This window comes from Diadema setosum, chromosome 8 (assembly GCF_964275005.1).
Source record: "Diadema setosum chromosome 8, eeDiaSeto1, whole genome shotgun sequence".
Classification (NCBI taxonomy): domain Eukaryota; kingdom Metazoa; phylum Echinodermata; class Echinoidea; order Diadematoida; family Diadematidae; genus Diadema; species Diadema setosum.
In genome coordinates this window covers 35,268,752-35,293,078 of record NC_092692.1, presented here as the reverse complement: position 1 = coordinate 35,293,078, position 24,327 = coordinate 35,268,752, and the positions used below count along the sequence as shown (strand labels likewise).

General features: G+C 37.2%; 1 protein-coding gene across 1 annotated transcript in view; it reads right to left on the bottom strand.

Moving 5' to 3' along the window:
* LOC140231610 (ras-related protein Rab-26-like) overlaps positions 1 to 24,327 on the bottom strand; it is an 83,286-nt gene that overhangs the window by 16,168 nt on the left and 42,791 nt on the right. Inside the window, exon 4 of the mRNA XM_072311760.1 lies at positions 5,587 to 5,706. Coding sequence (XP_072167861.1) covers positions 5,587 to 5,706 — 120 coding nt within the window. The remainder of the gene's footprint in view (positions 1 to 5,586; positions 5,707 to 24,327) is intronic.

Below are 24,327 nucleotides of genomic sequence, written 5' to 3'. Positions count from 1 at the left end.
GCTGCCGTCAACTTCAGGATTTGACACGGCATCCAGATTGATGGATATAATCAATTATCAACATACAGGAAGACTGTTTCAAAACTGGTTTAATCTCAACACTACTGTCAAAGGGATTATTGAGCATGGTAAATCCAGTACCTTACAAATCGTATTATCTAGGCCTTCAACAATTAAATTCTATGATACACTTTTAGTGCTTCACTTACACACAATATCTGACACATGTACGATCATGCTATCCCTAACACTAACTTTAACACTAACCCTAAATTTACAAACAAGAAATTCTTGCTATAAAAAAAAAAATTGCTTAAATGAGCATGACACTGTGTGTGTAACTCATGGTTCAAAAACTTAATAACCCCCCCCCCCCCAACAAAAAAGAAAGATGCAGCTTTTGCCCAAGGCTATTGTAAACCTATTAGAAGATTCACTGCAGTTTGATCTCTTCATCAGAATGGAAAGATAGGAAGCACAGTAAGAGATATGATCCATAGGAACAGTGATAAACAGAGTGACTGATCAAGTGAGCCAAAATAATGCTTTTGTGGAGTGAAGTGTTTGATTGCATGAGCACAAGCAGAAAGTTGTGTGTTTAACAGAGGGTTGCAATTCTGTCATTCTTGAATGTTGATGACAGCAAATCAAGAAGTATCTGATCGTCCTGCAATTTCTAAATTTTAAAGAAATTGTCTGATAGGTGGGACAGAAGACTGCCTAAAAAGTTTCAGCAGACTAAAGAAAAGTCTTGTCGTTAATTGTTTTTTCTGTTAAAGCCCTTATGCATCACTAGATGCTAGTAGAAATAAGGGGAAAAAAGAGGCAAATATGTGATATATTACAAGCTATTGATTTTGTGTGGTGTTTGTGTGCTGTTAAACAGGTGTGGTTTTGTGTCTGTGTGTGCACAAGACAAAAAAAAAAAGAAAAACAGAGAAGAGGAGACTAAAAATAGCTGCAAGACTAGATGCCAATAGATACACTGTGTCTACACAATGGCAAGTTGGAATATACATTGTATGAATATCTGTAATGCACACTCAGATGGAATGAAAAAGGCAGCATATGACCAGGTGCATAATGGTGTCTACATGTAGGTGTCTAATATGTTTGACAGTAGACTGCCTGAAAAAAATTTCACAGATTTATGAAATACCATTTCTTTTTTTTTTTCTTTCTTTTCTTTTTTTTTTTTTTTTTTTGGGGGGGGGGGGGTTAAATCTGGCATAACTATTAAAAGAATAAGAAAAAAAGATAAGAAAAAATGTGGTGTATTCACAAGCTATTGATTTTGTCTTTTATTTGTGTGCTGGTAAACAGGTGTGGTTTTTTGTCTGTGTGTGCGCAAGATACAAAAGAATTAAAATAGACAAAAGAAGAAGACTAAATAAAGATGCCAGATTAAGTGCGGAGAGAAACCTACACAATGGCAGGGGAGAATTCCATAATACAATAAAAATATCTATAATGCATGCTCAGATGGACTGGGGAAGGAAGATTATATGAATGGGTACGTGATGGGAGCTACCGGAGAAATATCCACTGGTAGAGAAGAGACCTATGTAGAGAAAGAGTAGGGGAAAGCCAAGAAGATGTGCATATGGGAAAAACAGAGACAAGAAGGGTGGCATAAAGAAAGTGAGGAATAGAGAAATGAATACTGTGATTAATTTTCCAGATGTAGCCTCCAAGATAAGATTTCACCACATGGCGTCCTACTCTGGGATGTATGTGGGACGCGCACTGGTGCGTGTCTCTGTCATCCTAGAATTCATCTGTATCAGTATTAGATGTGGAGGTAGGTATATAGTTTTCACGGATGAGTAATATTCCTTTGTACACATCTGAGCATCTCATTATCATTTCCATTTCATTATTTTTCTTGTCAATTCCATCATACTTTTTTCATTTCGATGCAACTGACATGTAATAAAATACATTTCATAATTTCTAGTCTACTGTACATACAATGCAAAAAATACCTACTGTTTGACTCGATGTTCAATGTTATAATCAAGCATGCAAGTTAAGTACAGTAATCATTGAAAAACGCATACTACTAGTATTTACTATAAAAATATAGGGGTCACACTTCATTGTGCTTATAAAACTGTGTGTTATTATAACAAAAGCGTGCAATAAGAATAGTCTGTGATGTAAGCCCTTTTGAGCACACTGCAACATTATTTAAGAAAATGAAAGTTTTAAAAATTGATCAAATAGTGCAATTACAAGTGGCCATATTTGTGTTTTCATATTTTAAAGACATTTTACCTTTAACCTTCCATAAGTTATTCGTTCAAAATAGTGCAGTCCATAGTTATAACACAAGATGTGCTAATAAATAATATGCTTACCCTTTTTCCAATATAAGTTTTCAAAGACTACAATTAGATATATTGGAGCTAAGTCCTGGAATGAGTTACCTGCTATTATCAAAGAATGTCCTACATTATCATCTTTTAAACGTAGATATAGAATGTTTTTAATCCAAAGTGCAGCTGAATAATTCTTGGGGATATTTGCCTTTTTGTTTTGTTTTGTTTTGTTTTGCCTTTGTGTGTATTTTGTCCTTTTTTTTTGCAATTTTGTGTACAGTTTCTAATGGTACAGATTTATTCTAAAAATGTATATCTTTGATTGCAATTTGTAGCCTCTTCATTTGTAAGGGAATCGGCCTTGATAAGTCCTATAAGTCTTTTCTGATTCCCACACATGCTAACTATAGCTGTTTGCATCATTCCTTTTGTTTCCTATGTAAACGTAATGTGCAATATGTCCGTGTACATGTATTTGTGGGTTTTTTAATACTTTTTAGCATGTGGAATACATAAAATTAAAATTGAATTGAATATCATAGATTGAAATATTCCATGGGCTACATATGTTTAACAGTCTATCACTGTTATCATGTTTATCTGGGAGCTCTCTTTTCTTTTTGGATAGGAGATGGGAAAAGGACAGAAGGTAAAAGTGTGAAGGAAATATGTAATGTGAATGTGCATTGCAAAAAGAACAAAAAGTTGTTTGTCCTAGTTTTATGCAAACCGGACTAAACATAGGTGAAATGGGTCAACTTAATTCATAAAGTTTTCACGCAACACTCCTTAGTTGTTATATTCCTCAACCCCTCCCCCCCAAAAAAAAAAAAAAAAAAAATCTAACAAAAAATCTACGTAATTCTAAAGTTCGGGATCATAAAATGAATGGAAAGATGTCTTTTTAAAAAAAGTTTTTCTAAAACACTTATTTTTGCATGTCCGAAGTAGGCTCTCTTAACTTTAGAGACTCGGGGCACAAGAAACCCTTTACACACTCTTTACTTTTAACTCTGATAAGTTTTGAAAGGATGATGCTTTTGCACTGGAAGTGGGTGTTAGTCATGAATGGAATGTTCCTAATATGCTCACAAATTTCAGCTTAATCCCATAATCCCTTTGTAGCAATTGCCGCAAAGATTGATATCCTGTTCTTTGTCCTATTCACTGCACAGAGCACTGCTGGGTGAGATTAAGCACTTGAATAGACCCTGAACATCAAAGTATTTCTTTTTTCTCAGTATCCACTTGCCCACTGGGTATATTCTTTTTCCATTATTTAGATGGGTTACAAAAGGTCATCTGTATTGAGCTATATATTTCGATTCGAAGCTTAGAGTCTTCTCTTTCAACATCAGAATAAACTGAAAAAATCCATGTCCAACTTTTTGGTGGTATTGTGATACAGGGTCATAATCAATAATGACATCGTAAGATCACCTGAAGAGTGTACAAAATTCCCGGCAAAGTAATTCAAATGGAATATGTTTCACATTCCCATCACCATTTCTCTACTCAGTTTACTTAAAAACATATTCTTTCAGAAAACTTGAACAAGCTACACAGGACAGGAAGTAAACTTTATTCCCCTCGGCAAAAGAGAGACTGAAAGAGACTGTTTTGTCCAAATATAATCAGCTTACGTATATACGAGATTCAACTCGTGTAGAATCTAGGGCAGGGCAGGAAGTGTGTGGTAATGGGATACATCCCTTCAGTAAACTGATCACTGTAACAATCGACTGTTGAACAACACAAACACAAAAACACAATAAATGTTGAAATCCACATGAATCTGACTAAACATCCTGAGGTTGAGAGTAAGAGGAAATCAGAAACTACACCTGTTTTGATTTGAATCTTCAGCATGGAAGGACAATTCCTGATCAATGTAACCACAGCAAATATCCGATATCCAATCATGCAGCTCTGTGAATGAAGTACCGGTACTAGTAAATGACAAAGTGCATCCAACCACCGCACTGTTGCCATAGGAATGGGATTGCACCACTTCACTGGTAGTCACAGGCACCACTGTTCAAATCAATTTCTGCCCCTCTGCCAAATGGTCTGGCAAACACTAATTTGGATGTCACACATTCAGCCAAATAAGACTGGGATGGAGTGAGCAGAGAGATGCACAAGATTCAACAACTCATTACACACGTGTTTATTCGACAGAGAGCTAAATGATTGTCTAGCAGCAGACACAAAAATAGGGTGTTGAGATATGATTGGTGGAGGCTGGCTAGCTTCAATGTCATCTTTATGGGCTAGATTTTCCTGCACAGTGACCAAAGACGGGTGCTAAAGGCTTAACCTCTGCATGAGAGGCTCTTCATCTTTTCAGTATCATGTGAGCATTATATGCTTGAGGCTAACGGGTCTTTCACTACATGAATGATTTCGCACAACATAAACTCAACCTTTCCATCCATCCACTCCTCCTAGCTTCCCCCCTCCCCCAACCTCCAGGACATGTTTTCCCTCCTTCACTTGTGAGAAGTAGGTCCGGCTGGGTTAAAGATTATCAATCATGGATAGGGTGTTAAACTTCGCAGGCCCGCCCGCAGGGGGTGGGGGGCAGCCACACAGCTCCCCAAGATTGATTGCTCGGTAACGAGGCGACAAACGAGGCAGAATTGCCTCCTTACTTCATGTCATTTCTCCAACAAGTTGGGGGGGGGGGGGTGTGAAGATGCACGATGGCCCACTTAGATGCACCCATTATACAATTCCTTGGCACAAGTGATGCCATCAGCAAAGAACATGATGGGGGTGGTTGGGTGAATGGATGAAGTTGTGAATATTAAGATGTGATTTGTTCTGATTGTGGTGACATGACCATGGCCCAACTACCCACAGACCTGGTAATAACTTCTATCCTACCAGTTCATGGTCCCTTACTCTTCTTTTAACCTTTCTTTTAATCACTTTTCAACCCATAAAGCATCCAACTGCAACACATCCAATACAAGCTACCAACCTCTACAGTTGCATAAGTTTACAGTCACCAAATTCTTCAACCCATAGCATATACATCTCTCCCTAAAACATTACTCTGATTCAAGAAAAGCTCTAAAATCAGCTTGTTCATCCTTTACAGTGTGTTAGGTGTGTGAAACATGGAAGCATGGTTTCTAATGAAGAAGAGGACTTTCAAGTTTATCCTGATGTATGTGGGTGTGAATCTGCTGAGGAAATATAATCTCTTTTTGTTTACTACTACACAGAGGGATGAAATGAAGAACCCTGGATTTCTCACCCGAATATTTTCAAAGGATTGTCTGCTAGTGACATCGAAGAGGAGGAGCAATGCGTGGGCGTCCCTGTAGTAGGCATGTGTCACGCTTCGAAATCTCTCTTGACCTGCTGTATCCCAGATCTAAGGATGAAAAATAAAAAGATAGAAATAAATAAAAAGAACAGAGTGTAAGACAGATGGATAGATTAAATTGATGTACAGATAAATTGATGGATAGATGGATAAATGGATAGATAGATGGATGAATAAATAGATACATGAATATATTGATTTACAGATAGATGGAAAGTTAGATGGATAGATTAATTGAAAAATAGGTAAATATCAAAACGGATTTACAAATTGATAGAAAGATGGACAGACAAAAAGATAGAGATAGACACAGAAGAAAGTAACTGAAAATAAATACAGATTGGCAGACTGACATATCACTTTTGTGAAAAATTCTGTAAAACAAGATATTTTCATGGCAGGAAATTTTCGCGAATTGGAGCAGATGGCCTTTATTGAGACGCAACTTTTTTGGGGAGATGCCTCTATCATTTAATACATATAGCGTAGACAAGGACTTTCACATGCATTTCAATTTCACAAATCTTGGCTCTCGCAAAATTTGTGAAATTACAATGCATGCAAATATACCTCATTTTGCAGTAATTTTGGAGTAATGCACCACAAAAGCCTTTCATGAAACAAAACAGTAGTAATTAAAAGAAAGGATTACAAGAATACAACGACACAAAATACGAAATTACAGCCATCTCCATGTTTTTAATACTACACCATTTGATCCACAGTGCCCACTTGGCCAATTGGCAGGTGTACACGTTTTATGTCATGACAGCCTTTCAGTGGTCAGGCATTCTTATTAGTTGTACTCAGAAAATGTTGTCACTTCTACACTTTCAAACAAACAAACAAACAAACAAACAAACAAACAAACAAACAAACAAACAAACAAACAAACGAACATAAACATTCTGACTCTATCTAACATTCTACATGTGAAGTTCTCTCCTTCATGCAGTTATCAGAAAATCGATGCTCTCTACGCTTTTGTGTTAGACGGACAAAGTAGATATTTAAACGAACCATCATGATGGCTTGCCAGATGATTTAGGGATATATTCAAGTGGTCATAAATTTCTTATCACACATTTCATTTCCAGCACGTTTTTTTCAGCTCATCCATCACACTTCTACACGTATCTCATCATTTCTTGGTCAACACAATGCGCTGTGATGGAAATTCTCCTTTGACAGGCACTTAAGGGAGATTGTTATTCCACTCACCTCAGAATTTACGTTCTTAAAGTTGCCATGGTTACAAGTGATTATGAGGCATAACAACTGGATGCTACTAAGCTGCTGACTAACAACAATTATGGTTGTTTTCAGAAGTAAAGTAAAGTTTCCTTCTTTAGCCACATGGGCAATAAAGTACTGAAAACAACAAACAATAGGCCACATTACTGAAAAATTACTCAAACAAAATAAAACACTTAGATGTGCTCTGTATAAAAATGAGACAATAAAGAAATCTAATAAGTACTAGGAATTTGCTTCCAAGACTTTGAAAGGGTGTACCAAGAAACCTGTCCGGCTGACATAATTTGCCAGGATAATGAGTATTTTGAGATCAAAAGTGTAAAACCTTTTCAATTATGGGACACATTCATTCCTGCAGTGCCTCCCCATTTAGCAATGGGTAGATGGTATGTTACATGATGACTGTGCTATAGCCATCACATTTTCTAACAACTTGCATGCAATACACTCTAATGCAGAAGATCCATGGATACTGCCATGGCTTGCTTTGTTGAATATCATTCTTAAATTATTAGAAATTATGTAGTGACCACAACTGGGTGATGTCTGAGATTGTAGTACTTTCCATTGAACCTTTTGGCAAAAAATTCACATTTTGTTGTTATCCAACTAACATCATATTAGTACAGTGCAATTCCACACATTTCTATGCAAATAGTATACACTTTTCAGCAAAAACTGACAGTTCAGCAGGCATATGAGAACTATGTTTTCACTTTAAAATGTCAGAAGATCAGAATGATGGAAAAAGAATTCTATGTGAGTGCACAGATGACATGATGTACATATGAACTAGAGCAGTATGTGACAAGCCTTTAAAGGAAGACACTAGAGACTCTTTAACTTGTAAAGTAAAAATATCAGCAATAACTCAAACATCTCATTTTGCTTACACTCTGCGTCTCTCTGTTTTCTAAATAGACACTGAATCTATATCAGGGCAGGTGTATAAACAAGCATGGTAGGAGTATAATAATTTATATGATATATATTCATATTTGTCAAAATGAAATTCACATCAATACACCACCAGTTTTCCTCAATCATTTTCATAAAGTGGGTCACCCGTTCTCCCCATCATTCCTCTCGGAGATGAAACGTCACGCATCACGCAAAACTCTCCCAAGCCCCAATGATTTCATGCTCACGGTTCTACATGACGACGTCTCTTGACAGCCTGTTCCCTGCACATCTGGTATTTCACTTGGCCTTCCCTCTCTTCTCTTCAATACCTTTTTCTCCTTCTACAATCAATATTTCTTTGCAATGGTATTGATGGAATCGGGTCTGGAGCAATTACTTGGTTGGAACAATTCATTCCAACAGTCTCACTGCAATGCATAAAAATCATATACGATGAAAGTGAAAATTTTAGCGGTGTAGATATTTTTTTTTGCATATTTCACGTCATATGAAACTAGCATAAAATAAAAACAAATATTTTGGTTTTTTTTTTGCTTGTTACGTGTGATACTAGTTTATATTTTGATTCTGCAGAGTTGATTGCCTTAGATTCATCTTCCAAGTCTGAGCAGTAAGCAGGAGGAAATTGAACTGTATGTTATGCCCTGCATCGGATTTAGTATTCATGTGCTGTTATGTGGCTGCATGATTGGAATGCTTAACAGATTGGATGAACTCTAGGGGCAGAATTCACAAGGGTAGTTTAAATCAAATCCATGGCTGAAATTTAGATCACGGGCCAAAGCAAGCACAGAAAGAAGCTTACCTCGCACATGCGCATATCTTCATGATTACTTGTCTGTTGGCATATTGTGTAATGTGTCGTGTGTCCTTACACAATCAAAATTGGTAATAATAATAAATGACTATATTGTAGGTTTATACTGTCTTTGTGACTTCAGGGGTAGATGTGGGTTTGATTCTAGTAATTGGGGAAATAAGACAATTTAAAGTGGTTTCTCATTAAGTGTGGGCAACCAATCTCACATCTGAGTGTACAGAAACATCTCGTCACGTGATGTATGCTTCATTCCACAGCCATCAAACTCAGCAGATCCTATTCAAAGTAAGATTTCAAAACTTTAAATTACTGTGTTCTAAACATCCATAACTCTTGTAATATCAGATAGAAAAGACTCAGAAAGGATAAGTAATGTTTTTGAAATACTAAAAAAACAGGGCATTGTGATATCTCTGCGATGAAAATTTGGGATGCTAAGAACAGGTTCTTTGCACACACTCACACAAAAATCCCTTTTCACATTGGCATTAAAAAAAATACCTGCTTTGGGCCAGAGGAGATTATGAGTTATGCAAACACTGAAGAGAGAGAAGTAGAAAGAAATAATGTAAGGATAAAAGAGATAAAGAGATAAGGCAAAAAGGGCACACCAAGACGATCTCCAGTTTCCTGAGGTTGTCATTCGGACATCAAATTTCCCTGCACTTGTATAATAAGAACAGAACAAACACCAAGAAACTACCCCTTGATATTCAAGCAATTTAAAAGATGTGATCCGATAGCAAATTATGCAGTCATCATCCAGAGGGTGGAGCTGACCCTTTAATCTTTGTAGATGAGGGGGAGGACGACTCCTAAGTAAATGCCAAGTGCCGCCACCCACTCGCTAATCCTCTGACATTCAGTGAGACCCCGGTGTGGTGCTAACATCCAGTCACCCGCAGGTAAGGTGGGACATTGGCATCTTGCTGTTTCCCACTTAATCCTTCTTCCTCATCCTTCAACAATTTTTTTTCCCCACCGGCACTGGGGGCATGTTTGACCCAAACAATACTTTCTCTATTACAGCACTATTTCCATGCTATGCTCAAGTTGGTATTTATCGAATACATGTGTAAAATCACATTAAGAGAAAGACCTAGTGGTAGAAGTTTCATCAAAAGCAGACATTAGATAGTTCAGCTGTGGAATATTATACTAGACAGTTTCATGCTATTGTATTTAATAGTGACATTGGTTACAACCATAACGGAGCATTTTGAAGTTATTCTGTCATTACATTTAAATTCTCAGATGTTATTATATACAATCGTTGAATAAACAATGTTTCAGGCCAATTACCCTTCTATTTCCTCTGCCATGGAAGTTATGCTTTTGTTGGCATTTGTTTGTTTGTCTGTCTGTTTGCAATGTAACTGTAATGTTGAAGAACGGATTAGGATGACACTTGCAGGAAAAATTGATAATGACAAAATTAACACCTGATATAAAGATTTTGGTAATGATCTGGATCAGTCTGGATCCAGGAATTTTTTTTTTAATATTTGAAGGATTCTTTATCATTGGCAAATGGGGCCTACAAACCAGGGAATTCAAGCTGTGTGTATTTGATGTGCTCATGTTTGAGGCGCAGCAGGAAGCTGTAAGGTGGAGACACTAGAAAGGATTCTTTTCAATGGGGAAATAGAGTCATTTTTAGCATATTACTTATGGAAATGAGCTGCTTGGTGGAGGTCTGCACTCATTGAGAGTTTTTCTAGTCTTGAAATGTAATTGTGTAATTGTGTTCTCATACACACACACACACACACACACACAAATACAAACAAACGATAAGTTGGGGGAATGGATTCAAGCATTTTGTTTTTGCGTCAAAATATCAAACTAATGTTGATCTGTATGCAGGTTTATGGGAGACTTGTAAGCTGATGAAAACACTTGGATTTATATTGTTTTTTAATGAAACTTCTCTCATCTTTTATTTTTTTTATTTTTTGGTCTCATTCTAATCTACTTGTATTTATCACAGCCAACTTTGAACATTTCACAGGGAGCTTCCCACATCCCTACATCCCTGTTGTGGTAGAACATGACATTTGTTCTGGATGATTGCTGCGAGAATTTCATGTTCCTGATTGCATCTGGAAAATTATGCACCAATCTAAGCAGTGCCTCCAAATAACTCCACAAAATTAGAGCTAGGAAAGACAACAACCAAAAAAAAAAAACAACAACAACAACAACAACAACAAAAAAGCAATACCCATATTTCATTCTTGAGTGGTGGTTGGCTATTTCAAGAAAGAATTGCCCACGAGGAAATATGCAATTCTATCTATAAATACACCACTTGAACAACTCTATTTAAGGGCACTCTGCATTTTTCCAGCTAAGACACTCGACTGCCAGCCTATTTATATATTTTCGCATGTCAGCATCGGGCTTTGACAGAATAATCTTCTGTAGATCACCATGGCAACAGCTAGCAGGTGCTTTTCCACGGAGGAGGAGAAGGGAGAGGGGAAAGGTTTGGGGATAACAAGTGGACTGATATATTACAGGAGAGACTAGGGGGTAATATCTCCAAAGACTCTGTTCCGAGATACCATCCGTGTCATTTCCCTACGATGTGTCAATTATGGAACAAATGCTGCGTCGATTTGGAAAGAATAGAATTCTAAATTTGGAATTTAAAGAGAAAACCAGGAAGACAAAATTGTGATTAGCTTCATGTTTGCATGACAGCACATGGGTGATTAAGGATGCTCTTATACATGATGGAAATTGAATGCTTAAAGACCTGGTAACATCTAGGGGATTCATATGGAGGGGGGGGGGGGGGGGAAGGGCCCGATTTGTTTGTTGCCCACCAGTAAACATTTGAAAACCACAAAAAGCATCAGTCAATTCTGTGCACCTAAAGTGCATGCTTGTTGGTAACTGTCAACTCCAGTCAAGAGTCTTTGGCTGTGTGTATACTTCCCAAAAGATCAGTGACAAAGCTTTACTCAGTTCATCACTAGGATTCTCAAATATATCCGAACCTGGGCATCCTTCCCATTCCATGGTATCCCCATGCCACCAGGGCATCGTTTCATGAAAGTTGTCAGTCCTAACAAGTTGTCAGTCTCTGACACCTTCAGTAAAATCCTAGGTTTTGACTGGCTGAGAAGCTCTGGGGTCTGACTGGTAACATGGTGATTGTCAGAAACAGACAACTTGTCAGGGCTGACAACTTTCATGAAACGGTGCCCTGGTCTCAAATTGATTTGGGCAAGCACACATGTCAAGGAACAACTCATGACATTTGGGCAAGCACACATGTCAAGGAATAACTCATGACATTTGGGCAAGCACACATGTCAAGGAATAACTCATGACATTTGGGCAAGCACACATGTCAAGGAATAACTCATGACATTTGGGCAAGCACACATGTCAAGGAATAACTCATGACATTTGGGCAAGCACACATGTCAAGGAATAACTTATGAATGCAACAGTGAAACTGGGGATGTCTCACCAAGAGTCATTAGCTACCAATATCTTTGCCACGAAGTGAGAATCGTGAATAGCATTTATATGAAGAGTTGAAACCAAGGCACTCTTCTTTTCAGCATCATCTTTGTTGCAACTTGGATAATGATAGTTCTCTATTAACATACATGCGTTTACATGTATATCACCTGATATTTCTGAATTCATTATATTTATGACAATCAACTTGAACAATGGGGTTGAATTGTACTTGAAACATTGGGTGATATCATTCTCACATTCCATCTACACACTGCCTCCAGTTTAAGCCATGTCCCTTTGATATCATCAGAGGACAATCAAAGCAAAACCTCAGCAACATTTTCCATATAGATGCATTTCATACAAATTGCAAACTGGGCCTTGGCATGGAACACTATAATCCTGATGGTACAAAGAAACTAAGAATGTGATTTAATGAATGTCAACAATTTCCCCTTGAAGTACAGCCTGCCATTAAGTTGTTATACCCAAAGACAGCCACATTCTGTGCATCACCCATGGAACCTTGATACAGTGGGTGTAAAGGGGTTAAATACCCACATTATCATGGTACAAACACAGGATTTAAATCAATCTCAAATGTTTTTTTCTTCCCTTGTTTTGAAAGTCAAACTTCTTTCCTCTGATCCAGCAGCTGGTTGTGTTGGGTAGAGGCACCAGGAACGAAAGTGATACCTTCTCTGATGGACTTTGATGAGGCATCTTTGGAGGGAAGTTACAAATTGGGAGCTGACCACTTGAGGCACCAGAGATGAGCTGAGTAACGCGTCCGACAGAAATGAGTTTCCCAGCCACTTCTCTCTACTCAATCTCTCACTCTATCTCTTACTTTATCTCTCTCTTTCTGTCTGTTTGCCAATCTCTCACTTTATCTCTTTTTCTCTATCTCTCACTATATATATATATGTGTATATATATCTGTATCTATATATATATATATTTTTTTTCTGTGTGTGTGTATGTGTGTGTATGTATGTGTGTGTGATTGTGTGCTCCTCCTGTATTTCAGGACCTGCTTCGCCCTAACTGTACTTTGTGTGCCAATTGGCACACATGCTGGAGCCCATTCTTCACCAATTGGCGCAGATGTCTTGAAACTAGTTACCAATGAAAAGTGATTATCTAATCCCTTTTGTGTCCTTTTTGACCGAGGAACACAGCTGCACCTGAGTGGGCTTAGCTAATCTCCAACTAGGTCAAGTTTGCATGGATTACTGAATGCTGATGAAAAAAAAAAACAAAAAAAAACAACAACAAACAAAACAGCTTGGCAATGTAAACTAGGTGCCTGGGTGCATAAAGGGGTTTCAATGTTTTTAGTTTGAAAAATCTGACCTTAATACTCCTGCAGAATACCAGCATCTCTTGTATTGTATCACAATGCAACTATGAAACCTCCTCCTCCCCCTTCCCCCAAAACACCAAATTAATATTCCCATAATTATAATCATACTTAAAGGACAAGTTCACCTTCAGAGACATGTGGATTGAGTGAATGCAGCAATATCAATAGAACACATCAGCAATAGTTTGAGGAAAATCGGACAATCCGTTTGAAAGTTATGAATTTTCGAAGTTTCTGCTTAGTGACTGCTGGATAAGAAAACTACAACAACTTGTGATGTCACATGAGTACAACGATATAAAGAAACAATAAGGAAAATTCAACATATTTTCACTTTTCTCGCATGATAAAAGAATGCTGAACTTCCCTCTTTTACAAGGCAAGGGGAATAATATTACCCTAACATACGTCAGTGACAAGTCGACAACATTTTGTGAAATTCTCTTTATATTTCCCTTATATCGTTGTATGCATGTGACATCATACACTCTAGTAGACTTCTTATCCAGTAGTAACTGTGCAGATACTTAAAAAATTCATAACTTTTGAACAGACTGTCTGATTTTCCCCAAACTTTCACTGATGTCCTCTACAAATACTGGGCACTGCATTTACTCAATCCATATGTATATAAGGATGGACTTGTCCTTTAAAAAGGGCCTTGGACTATTCTTGTATTTATGAGGAAAGAATTCTTAAAAGGAGAAACCAGCTTTGAATTATCATTATACTGTAAAACAAGGAAACTTTCTAAATCAATTTTTGCATTCTTTTGGTCATCTTTACTTGCATATAAACTCACAGTGAGTATTTTTATACAATACCTAGTATCTCCAAAAATCATTAATGCATTATCAATATGATTGTCAAGTTATGGGCAAATTCTATGAAACTGTCCACTCTACAAAGTAGTTCACTTTTGGTATGGTGTCTGTGATAGATTTATGAGACTGATATCAACCTTCACTGTCAAGACAATTGTCATCGCAATCATGCTCACAATGATCATTGCTTGTCAGAATACCATGTTCCATTTTCAATACATTGTGCAGCACATCATTTAGATATTGGACATTAGTAAAGACCTAAAGACAAACTAATGTTGTCTTTCATCTTTTGCTTGCATGCTTGTATTCACTGACACATTGCTGCACATATTAAACCTGACAGCATACATGACTATGATGCACAGTGGGGCCATTGACCTCCAAGCATATCACAACAAAAATACAGATGCACAGTATGTAAAACATATTTTCAAGGCAAAAAAAAAATCATATTTGGGTTGAAAAAGTTGAAAAACTGTTCAAACTAAGTCTATTAATTCACATTTCAGACAAACACCTCACCTCATAAAGCAAATTTTTGTATTTCAGATGAAGAAAAGACATAGTCCATATCATTGAAAAAAACCCTACCAGCTGGTAGCTTTTTGTATAGTGAACGACTGCGTCCTATGATGAACTGAGGCTCCTACAAGATGATATGTTTCTCTGCTTTCAATATATACATCATAACAGATCGGGAACCATTTCCCGTACCACTGAAGTAGGGTGAGCTGACTTGGTTGCATAATGTATGACATCTTCATTTTGCCCATGTACTAGCTCATCTCTTTTTATGTCTTAATCTTATCTTTCTTTTTATCTCTATATATCTATATATCTATCTGCCTATCTGTCCATCTATCTGTCTGTCTGTCTATCTATCCATCCATCCATCTGACTATCCATCCATCCATCTATCCATCCATCAGTCTATCTATCTATCCATCTATCTATCTATCTACCTATTCATTCACCTATTTATCTATCCATCTATATATCTATTCAACTATCTATCTTTCCCTCTGAGTCTCTCATCTCCTTGCAATATGGGGCAGCACCACTTTGCTTCCTGTCCATTTACAATGGTTGGTCATCCCACAAGGTAGGAAATTGCAGGAGGTAATGAGATTTACTGCCATTACCAAACACCATCAACAAAACTTGTCATCAGCCATGTTTGGAAATTATATACAAGATGACCTCACTGAAAAAAATTCTCCAACTCCTTCCCTGGTATTCTACAACCTATCCAAAGAATCATTACAATTTTGACATTTCCTTGAATACATACATCTCTCTTTCCCAAAACATGCCTCTTTTGTATTTTTTTTTTTTGTATTTGCATATTTTTCAAGATGCACAACTAGAATGTGATGTGGGAGATGGTGATGCTGAGTAGCATCATATATATGTGTTGTGGACGGCAACAGAAGTAGCGAATGTGCGGGGAAAATGTCAGCCTATGCTAATCAGAGAGCCCTCAGCTTGAATGTGCAGCCAACGTGGGGTGAAAAAATGAAGAGAGATAGAACGAGAGATAGAGAGATGGGGAGAGATAAAGATGGGGGGGGAGAGAAGGAGAGAATCCGTACGCCGATTGTTGAAAGCCATCACAGCGGTGGGTGATGGCGGAGTTGACGGTGGGGCACGGAGGACAAATGTAGCGTTTCCCCTCATGCCGAGGTACACTCTGTGTGTGTGTGCGTGTGTGTGTGTGTATCTGTCCGCTATTACCGGTATCATACATTTGTATATATATGACTGTGTGTGTTTGGCTCTGCATGCGCGTGCTCTCATCAGCCTTTCAGCGGCGGCTCGTGTGTTCGTGCTGCCCATACATGCGTGTTTGTACATAATATATGTGCATGCATGTGTGCGTCTGTGTGTGTGTTGGTGTGTGTGTGTGTGTGTGTTTGTGTGAGTATGAGAGAGAGAGAGAGAAAGAAGATGAACCGCGGATAGAGAGCAGGTCTGAATAGACTGTGATAGCTTCTGGACGGAAGCGAAAATTTCTGAGCGTTGGACGGGTTGGACAGGCAGCGTGGAAACATCTGTCTCTTTGTACAGGTTGATGAAATACTGCATAGGGGGCCACTTATGTCAGGGTTGTACAGAGGTTACACTGGATTTTGGGTAGATAACTTAAAAAGAAATAACAACTCGACACTGCCACTTTCATTGACCTGTGAGATTCAATTAGATATCCAACTCATAACACCATTGATGAAAAATACCTATCACTGAAACAACAAGAATGAATATATTCTCACCAAATTAATCATCAAAGAAAAAACACTGAAATTACAATTTCCAGTTTAGAATTTTGTCCCCCAAAATAATCCCATGTTATTTTCACTTCTTATTTTCTCATTCAAATTACTTTGCAAGGAAGTTGCTTGATATATTATGTGTCTTGCTACGGAATTTTGAATCTATTAGTATAGGCATAATTTGACAGCCTTAACATTCCACTGTAATTTTAAGTATGAGCGTGTCTAAGAAAACCTGACTGTGATTTTTTTAAAGATTCCATTCATCATGATGGAGCGACAGAAGAAGAGGAGGAAAATGATACAGAAGAAGAAAAAGATGAAAAAGAAGAAGGAAAAAGGGAAAATCATCTCAAAACCCCTACCTAACTCATTCTCCAGACATAAAAATCTGAGCCCACAAAATATCATTCATGTGTATCATCATTAGTCATATCTACTGTAAGATAAGACAAAAGGTGCATGTACCTCACATGGCACATTCAGCAGGGTGTACTATCGAGGCCAATGAAATGATATTTGATGCTAATCCGTTGAAGACGAGTCCTGAGTATACTCGGGCAAGCGTCTATGGGAAATGCGTGTTGTAGCAAAATCGGTCCACCCTCAACGGGTAAAAATTGGCATCTTGCTCTTATTTTTTACTGGCTGCATTGCTAATTTGTTCATTGTTCACAAATCTACCTTCTTTTGTTATGAAAAAAAAATAGGCCCAGCAGAAATAACAAGAGTAAGTATGTTGTATATTAAACTACAGAATTTTTATTTGCATCTTAGGTAGATATGCCTTATTGATGCACTGGTCATTGATAATCTATATTTGCATGCTGAAGCAGAATGATTGCAAGAATGTGAATTTGCTCTGTACAAAATGAACCTACCTCACATTATGATTTGATCACCTGCATAGCTGTATAATCCAATACCAGCATCTGCAAAGCAGTGTCATTATGTGTGTGAGTTTTCATTGCTGCCGTTATGTCCTTGGGAGTGCATAGCTCCTGCATTATTAATGAGTGTGAACGGCACCCGGGCATGGAACTGGGTCTGCACTACCAAGTGTTGAATAGGGAAATCTGTATACAAACATGTATCGTGTTTGAACGTTGGCCTTGACACAGCTTAATTCTCAGCATGCTGCAAATAGAAAATGCCGATCGATACAATTGCAAGATTTCTTTACACACCTATATTGGACAGGAGGAGAATATGGGAGCAGTATGGTGTTTGTATGCATATAGCCACAGGTGGTATGCTGCTCCACTTGTGTAACAACACTGGACCTTTATAAAATGAGTACATATTGGAAGCCTGTATTTGTGTACACATAAATTTTTTACACTGTTTTTTGCATTTGAAGAAAAATGTGGTTTGATTTGCTGACTCATTTCAATGGGAATTATGAGGAGATCCTACTCTATGCTCTACTGCCGCATTCATCAAGAATATACTTTAGTCTCTTTTTAGTCTACGACTTCAGGGTATCATTATCACTATGTTAAGATAGCACATAATGCATTTCTTATGTATTTTTCAAGCACACTTATAAAATTTATGAAACTCTATCCACAAGATACACACAAGTATAACACCATAAGGGCAGAGTGGGGCCACAAAATTTAAAATCTTGAGCTGGTTACTGCTTTCCCTTATGAAGATCAAGGCTGTTCAGTTCATGATTTTGTTTCTATTTCCATCATATGAACATATTTTGTACACCAGCTGGGCCCTGTTTTATGAAGAGTTGAAATTGATTATAAGGTTGATTTCTATCATAGGTCTATGGCAGCCTGTGTGTTAACGGAATTTAAAATTGATTTTATCTTTTGATAAAACAGGGCCCTGGTACCACAATTTAATGAATATTTATTATGTACATTGAGTCCTCAGCAAATATTCATGGCATCTTCATCATCCACGGTGTAAGAAAGAAGGTTCAGGTCTCCAGGTAGTTGTTATTGTTTTCTTGTAAAAACCAGGGGCCCGTTTCATAAAACCTGTCATCAGTGACAAGTTGTCATAGATGTGGCAAGCTTCTGAAATCCTTGTATCTGATTGGCTGAGAGCAAATTTGTCATAGAAATGTGGCAGTTGTCACTGATAACAAGCTGATAACGGGCCCCTGGCCTTCTACTATGATTTTACTATGCCTCCTACTACACTCTACACCATTACACTTACACAGATGTCACTCCAGGAACACCCACTGTGAGAGGTTAAAAATTTTTCACTAATCAAAGTCTACACCATACACAAAACACCAACATCAGTAAAAATATGATCACTATGAGAGGCACATTATGACACAGTTTGTCTCTCAGAATGATGAGAGATTCCTTGTACACATTGTGAACACCATTGTTACACCGGTGTGACACAACAACGGAAATGCCAAGTATGGAGGCACTTTGCGACACTTCGTCCTTTGGCTTCAAACATGAAGAAGACAGGAAGTGGTAAAATGAAGATGTAAGAGATGAGGTGTTCTGTGTATATGAGAATGTTCATATCTCAGGTAGAAAGCAATGTTATAACTGGCATCATACAGCCTCAGTCAACATGCATAATCAGTTTCCATCAAAACAAGCGCTCTTTATACAAAGGCCTTGGTGTTGTATAGGCTGATGTACAAGGACATATCGTCGCTGGGGTGACAAAACCTCGTATCTCAAAATTGTCAAATGTTTAGGAGAGCAAAAAAAAAAATGAAGGCCAAAGCACTATAGTGAATGGGAAAGCCTTCTCTTTGACATGTCATGGTGGCTTCATTTTTGGAGTAAGACAGTTAGGATTTGGCCAAGACATCACTTGACCCATTATTTGACCATTAAGCTTAAAAAAAAAAAAAATTGACATTTTTGAGATACGAGGTCTTGTCACCCCAGCGACGATATATATATATATATATATATATATATATATATATATATATACATTCTTTTTATTTTTTTTTTTTTTTTTTTGGGGGGGGGGAGTTCATGATTTCAGTCTATTTCAGAATGTTCATAGTTTCATTTTTTTTTTTTATTGACAATACATCCATTACTCAGGCACTGATCTCATGTAAAAGAAATCAAGAGTGTGCAATATATATATATATATATATATATATATATATATATATATATATATATATATATATGTATGTATATATCATTTACAGCAAGCCCTATGAGAGCAGAAACACATCAGCTTCATCACAGATATTTTCGAATTCAGTCTCCTACATTCAGAACTTGACTGTAAATTATTGGCTGTTCATGCCATGTGCATTATGCAATTCATCCAACTCTAGCCTGGGGCTTTCATTCTGAACAAGAGGGGGAAAGAGATAGAGGTAGATAGATGGGTAGATAGATATCTAGATAAACAGAGAGAGAGAGAGAGAGAGAGAGAGAGAGAGAAAGAGCAGGAGAGGGAGTTTTTTTTTTTTGGGGGGGGGGGGAGAGACTTTCTTCATTTATGAGAGATTCTGACGGAAAAACTTTGGGTTGAGGAAGATTCATTCTTTGCCGAGGCAAATTATGTTGTTAGAGTCTCGCTCGATTAAATCATGCGACAGCCGCCTAGAGAGCTGACTACACTGGTGTACTGACATGCTATTGACATGATCATGCTAATCTGATGAAGGAGTTGCCATGGAAACATGGGTACATGCAGTATCTTTACACATTACATCACATTTCTTAATAGAGTATGAGCACATGCTAATCAGCAGATTTGACATATTGCTTGGTATTACAAAATCTTACGTTAATACTGACTTGATGATAATATAAGATGAAATAATAGTGTAACTTGGCAACATATTCCTTTTCCTTATTTCTTTCTCTACTACTTGGAAGCTGCAAAACGTTTACTGGTAGCAAATAATTCGATGAAATCAATCACTCATTGAAGCAGCAAATTCCTGTGTGGAATCACATGACCAATGACTATCCCGATATTACGTTGCTTTGTACGGATACAGAAAAATGAGTAAATCGGTAAAAAATTTGGGGAAAAAATCAGATGCACTGACCAGAAAAGAGCTGTAAAAGTTTAGAAAGCAACTCAATGTGATGTACATGTGGAGCAGCTCTCCATTTATTTTGTATGCAAATTTTCACTAAAATTTCTTCGTATTTGAAATGAGTGGATACTGTTCAGGTATCCAAAATTACTATTAATTTGGAGCTGAAATTGTTTTTTTTTTTTTAAAACCTTACTTTTACTAGGCAGGATGATTGTAAAGAGTTCAATGTTTTTATGCCTATTACTTTTACTGGGAACCCTTTCCACATGTTCAAAGCAAATGAGCAAAGGAAGCTTACATAATGAAAGAGCCAGGAGTCAATTTTTACTTGATTAATCTTGAAAAATCTAATTTCCTGTTTCGGTAATATCATTTCCTGTTTTTGTGATATTACTCCACCATTTGAATTAGAAATACCTACCTTGTGGAATCAGTTCACATTACATTATTCATTAATCTCAACACTTTTTTATCCTTACACTGAGTTGACAGACCACACAAAATTCTGTGCTAGATGAAAACTTATATATACAGTGACAATTAAAAAAAAAAGGACAGGAATAGAAGAAAAAAAAACAGAAGATAAAAGGAAATCCTTGAAGAGCATAACTATTGGCAATATTGTACAGCATATCCCAGCATTATGGAGTGCAAATAGAATTTGTAATGGTTTCTTTCTTGTAGGCAGAAAAGTAGAGCAGTTCAGGGCTTATCAGCATACGTAGCACACTTCAAATTGGAGATACCTTAGCTATCTCTTCTCTCTCATCCCATATATCTCCTCCCCCGTCTCTCTGTCATCTTCTCTTCTTCTTCCTCCTTCTCTTTCCTTATCTCTCACTTTCCATTCTCATTTTTCTCTCCCACTTGTCTTTCCCTCTCTTCTTTTCTCTTTCCCTAGTCCTGTTTCTGTCTCTTTTATCTCTTTCTTTCCCTTCTTCACTCTCTCCCCCCCTCTCTCTCTCCCCCCCTCTCTCTCTCTCTGTGGGAGAATAGATGATGATAACGATATAGTTACACCTCAAGCAACATCAGAATCGATCACTTATCAAATACATAGCAGGGCATAACATCTCTTGACCCACTGAGGATGGACAAGGAATCCCCTGCACATATGTATGTCTGTACAAAGTGAACAATGTTAATATTCTAATACAATTTATTTTTGTTTCTTTCTGATCAATGACAATAGATGTATTCTTAATCTATTATGAAAATGATAAACAAACAGTCCTCTGCTCATCATTTCTTTTTCTTTTATTTTCACCCAAAGTCATCTCCATTGTCTTTGAGTTTGTGGGAGTGCACATGACGTCTTCAGCATATAATCCCACCAAAAGTCAAGTGAAGGTACTGATGTATTGCTATCTTCATCTATATTGAAATCAATGGGTATTGCTATCTTCATCTATATTGAAATCAATGGTTCTTGCATTAAGTTGTTTTTATTGCAACAGATTGACAACTGCCCTTTGACATAAATAGATACTTGATATTCAGTGTTAGAGTAAAAGCGATGAAAAAATTCAAGGGCACACATTGTCTGGTGGGATTCAAACCCACAACTTCAAGATTGCTGGACAGGCGTCATTATACCCACTAGACTACAGAGCTTCTGCCTGACAGCAGCTGATTGGTTCCAATCCCTTATGGCAGTATGAACTGTGTATTCATTCAAATGAATGACTCTTGTGTTAACTTGTTTTTATTGCCACTGAAACTCTATCTTAGTCTCAATCCAAAACATCATGTAAATTTTCCATTGAACCATAACAGCCATGTTCCAGCCACATCATGCACGTGAAAATACCCTAGGAAGGAAAGGTAAGCCATAATTATACAAGCTGAATGACTGCCGCTTATGAGGTACATTGTAGCATTTTATATTTCTTTTAATATTTTCATGAAATACGTTCACTCCTCCATTTCTTTTATTCAACCTGTCAGTCAAGGTAAAGTGTAACTCACTGTTTCTTTTTAGCAAATTGATTTTTATTTTGCCTGCCACTCAAGAAGTCCCTTAAATTTCCTTTCATATTTTGATGAAATATGTTCACTCATCCATTTTCTCTTTGTTCCACCTGTCAGTCAAGGTAACTTTTTAGCAAATTGATATTTGTTTTCATTCTTTTTAGCAAATCAATTTTCCCTCTTTACGCGGTGCTGTTCACATACCTGAGTAGCTTGGCATGGAGCCAAGTTTTGCACTCTCATTTAAAGTAAACGCAAAGTGTGTACACTCATGATAATCTAAAACAATACGCCTAGATGACATTGAGTAGCAAGGCCAGTACATCATATGCCATCCTTCAATCAAGGAGTATGCATTGCACAGAAGAAAATAAATTGAGTTATGGGTAATTTTACAGAAAACATCCTAATGCATCATTATGAATAACAGAAGAATAGAGTTGTCAAAAACCGTAAACATCTCAGTTCTGTCCAACATTTGACCCTATCTACGGAAATGCTTTTTCTGTGCCGACCAATAATTCTATGCATTGCAGTAAACATCATCATTTGGAAGGAAAGAGAAAGTCGTAGAGCAAATGCATTTTGCCATCTTCCTTACCACAAAATATTGTTACCACGCGTTACCATGGTATTTGACCCACTTGACATTATTATTCTAGTCCGTTAGAGCAAACTCATTCAGTCCAGCCATCAAGCGCATCCCCATTGTGACATGAAGGCAGTGGTAATCACATCACTGAGCCTTTTTACATCTTCTTCTACAGTTCACATGCCACATCAACTCTAGAAAAAAATTGCAGGAGACGACACATAATTCAACCTTATTCTTACAGCACAGACTCCTGCACTACTGCGTCATCTGGAACTATCCTTCGAGTTGTATTTAACTCGCTTACAATCAGGGACCGTTACTAACCTTACAGGGATGGTATAGCTTTGGTTGAGATTAAGATTCAGATTTTTCATTTCTTTTTTTTTTTGTAAGATAATGAGAAACTTTATACTTATGACATATATGTATCAGTACATTCATCAAATAAATCCAATATGAGAGAGCATAGCATTCTCAGAGGAATTCAAAGTTTATTTGATGTGAACTGGTTTTAGAATGGCCGAGATATCCAAAAACAAAGTGGTCCTGATGAAAGGTGGGTGCTACCTTTTATCAGGACAATAACCAAAATTAGACCTCCACTTTAATACTGGATGATTAGAGATTATTCAGTCAGACCCATGAAGAAATACAAGAAAACATTATATTTCAAAGTGAATTTGTGTTTGTGAAGTCCCTTTAACAAACAGCTCAGCAAAGCTTCATCAATGCCCTTGCCAGTATTTCCAATCAAGCACGCATCAATCTTACTGGCTGCTGTTTCACTGTACTTCAAGATGAGAGTGTTTGTAATTTGTCAAAACTCCAGTTCCAAACAAAATGTTTTTTTTTTTCCTTTACAGGTTTAGATATCTGAATTGTTTGTTTGTTTGTTTGTTTGTTTGGGGTGTGTTTTTTTGGTTTCATATTTGTTTTCATTTACAGCAATCCCCTTTAATTGTACAGAATATCATTAAACCTGAGCTTATAGATTTGGATAAAATGAAAGGGAGAAAGAAAATCATCAAATGAAATGACTTGCTATAATTTACATGCACCATCTCATGAAAAATTATTTTACTTTGTTTTTAAAAAATACAGTTAAAACTATACTACTGTGGTAATGAACAGAATGTCAGAATGA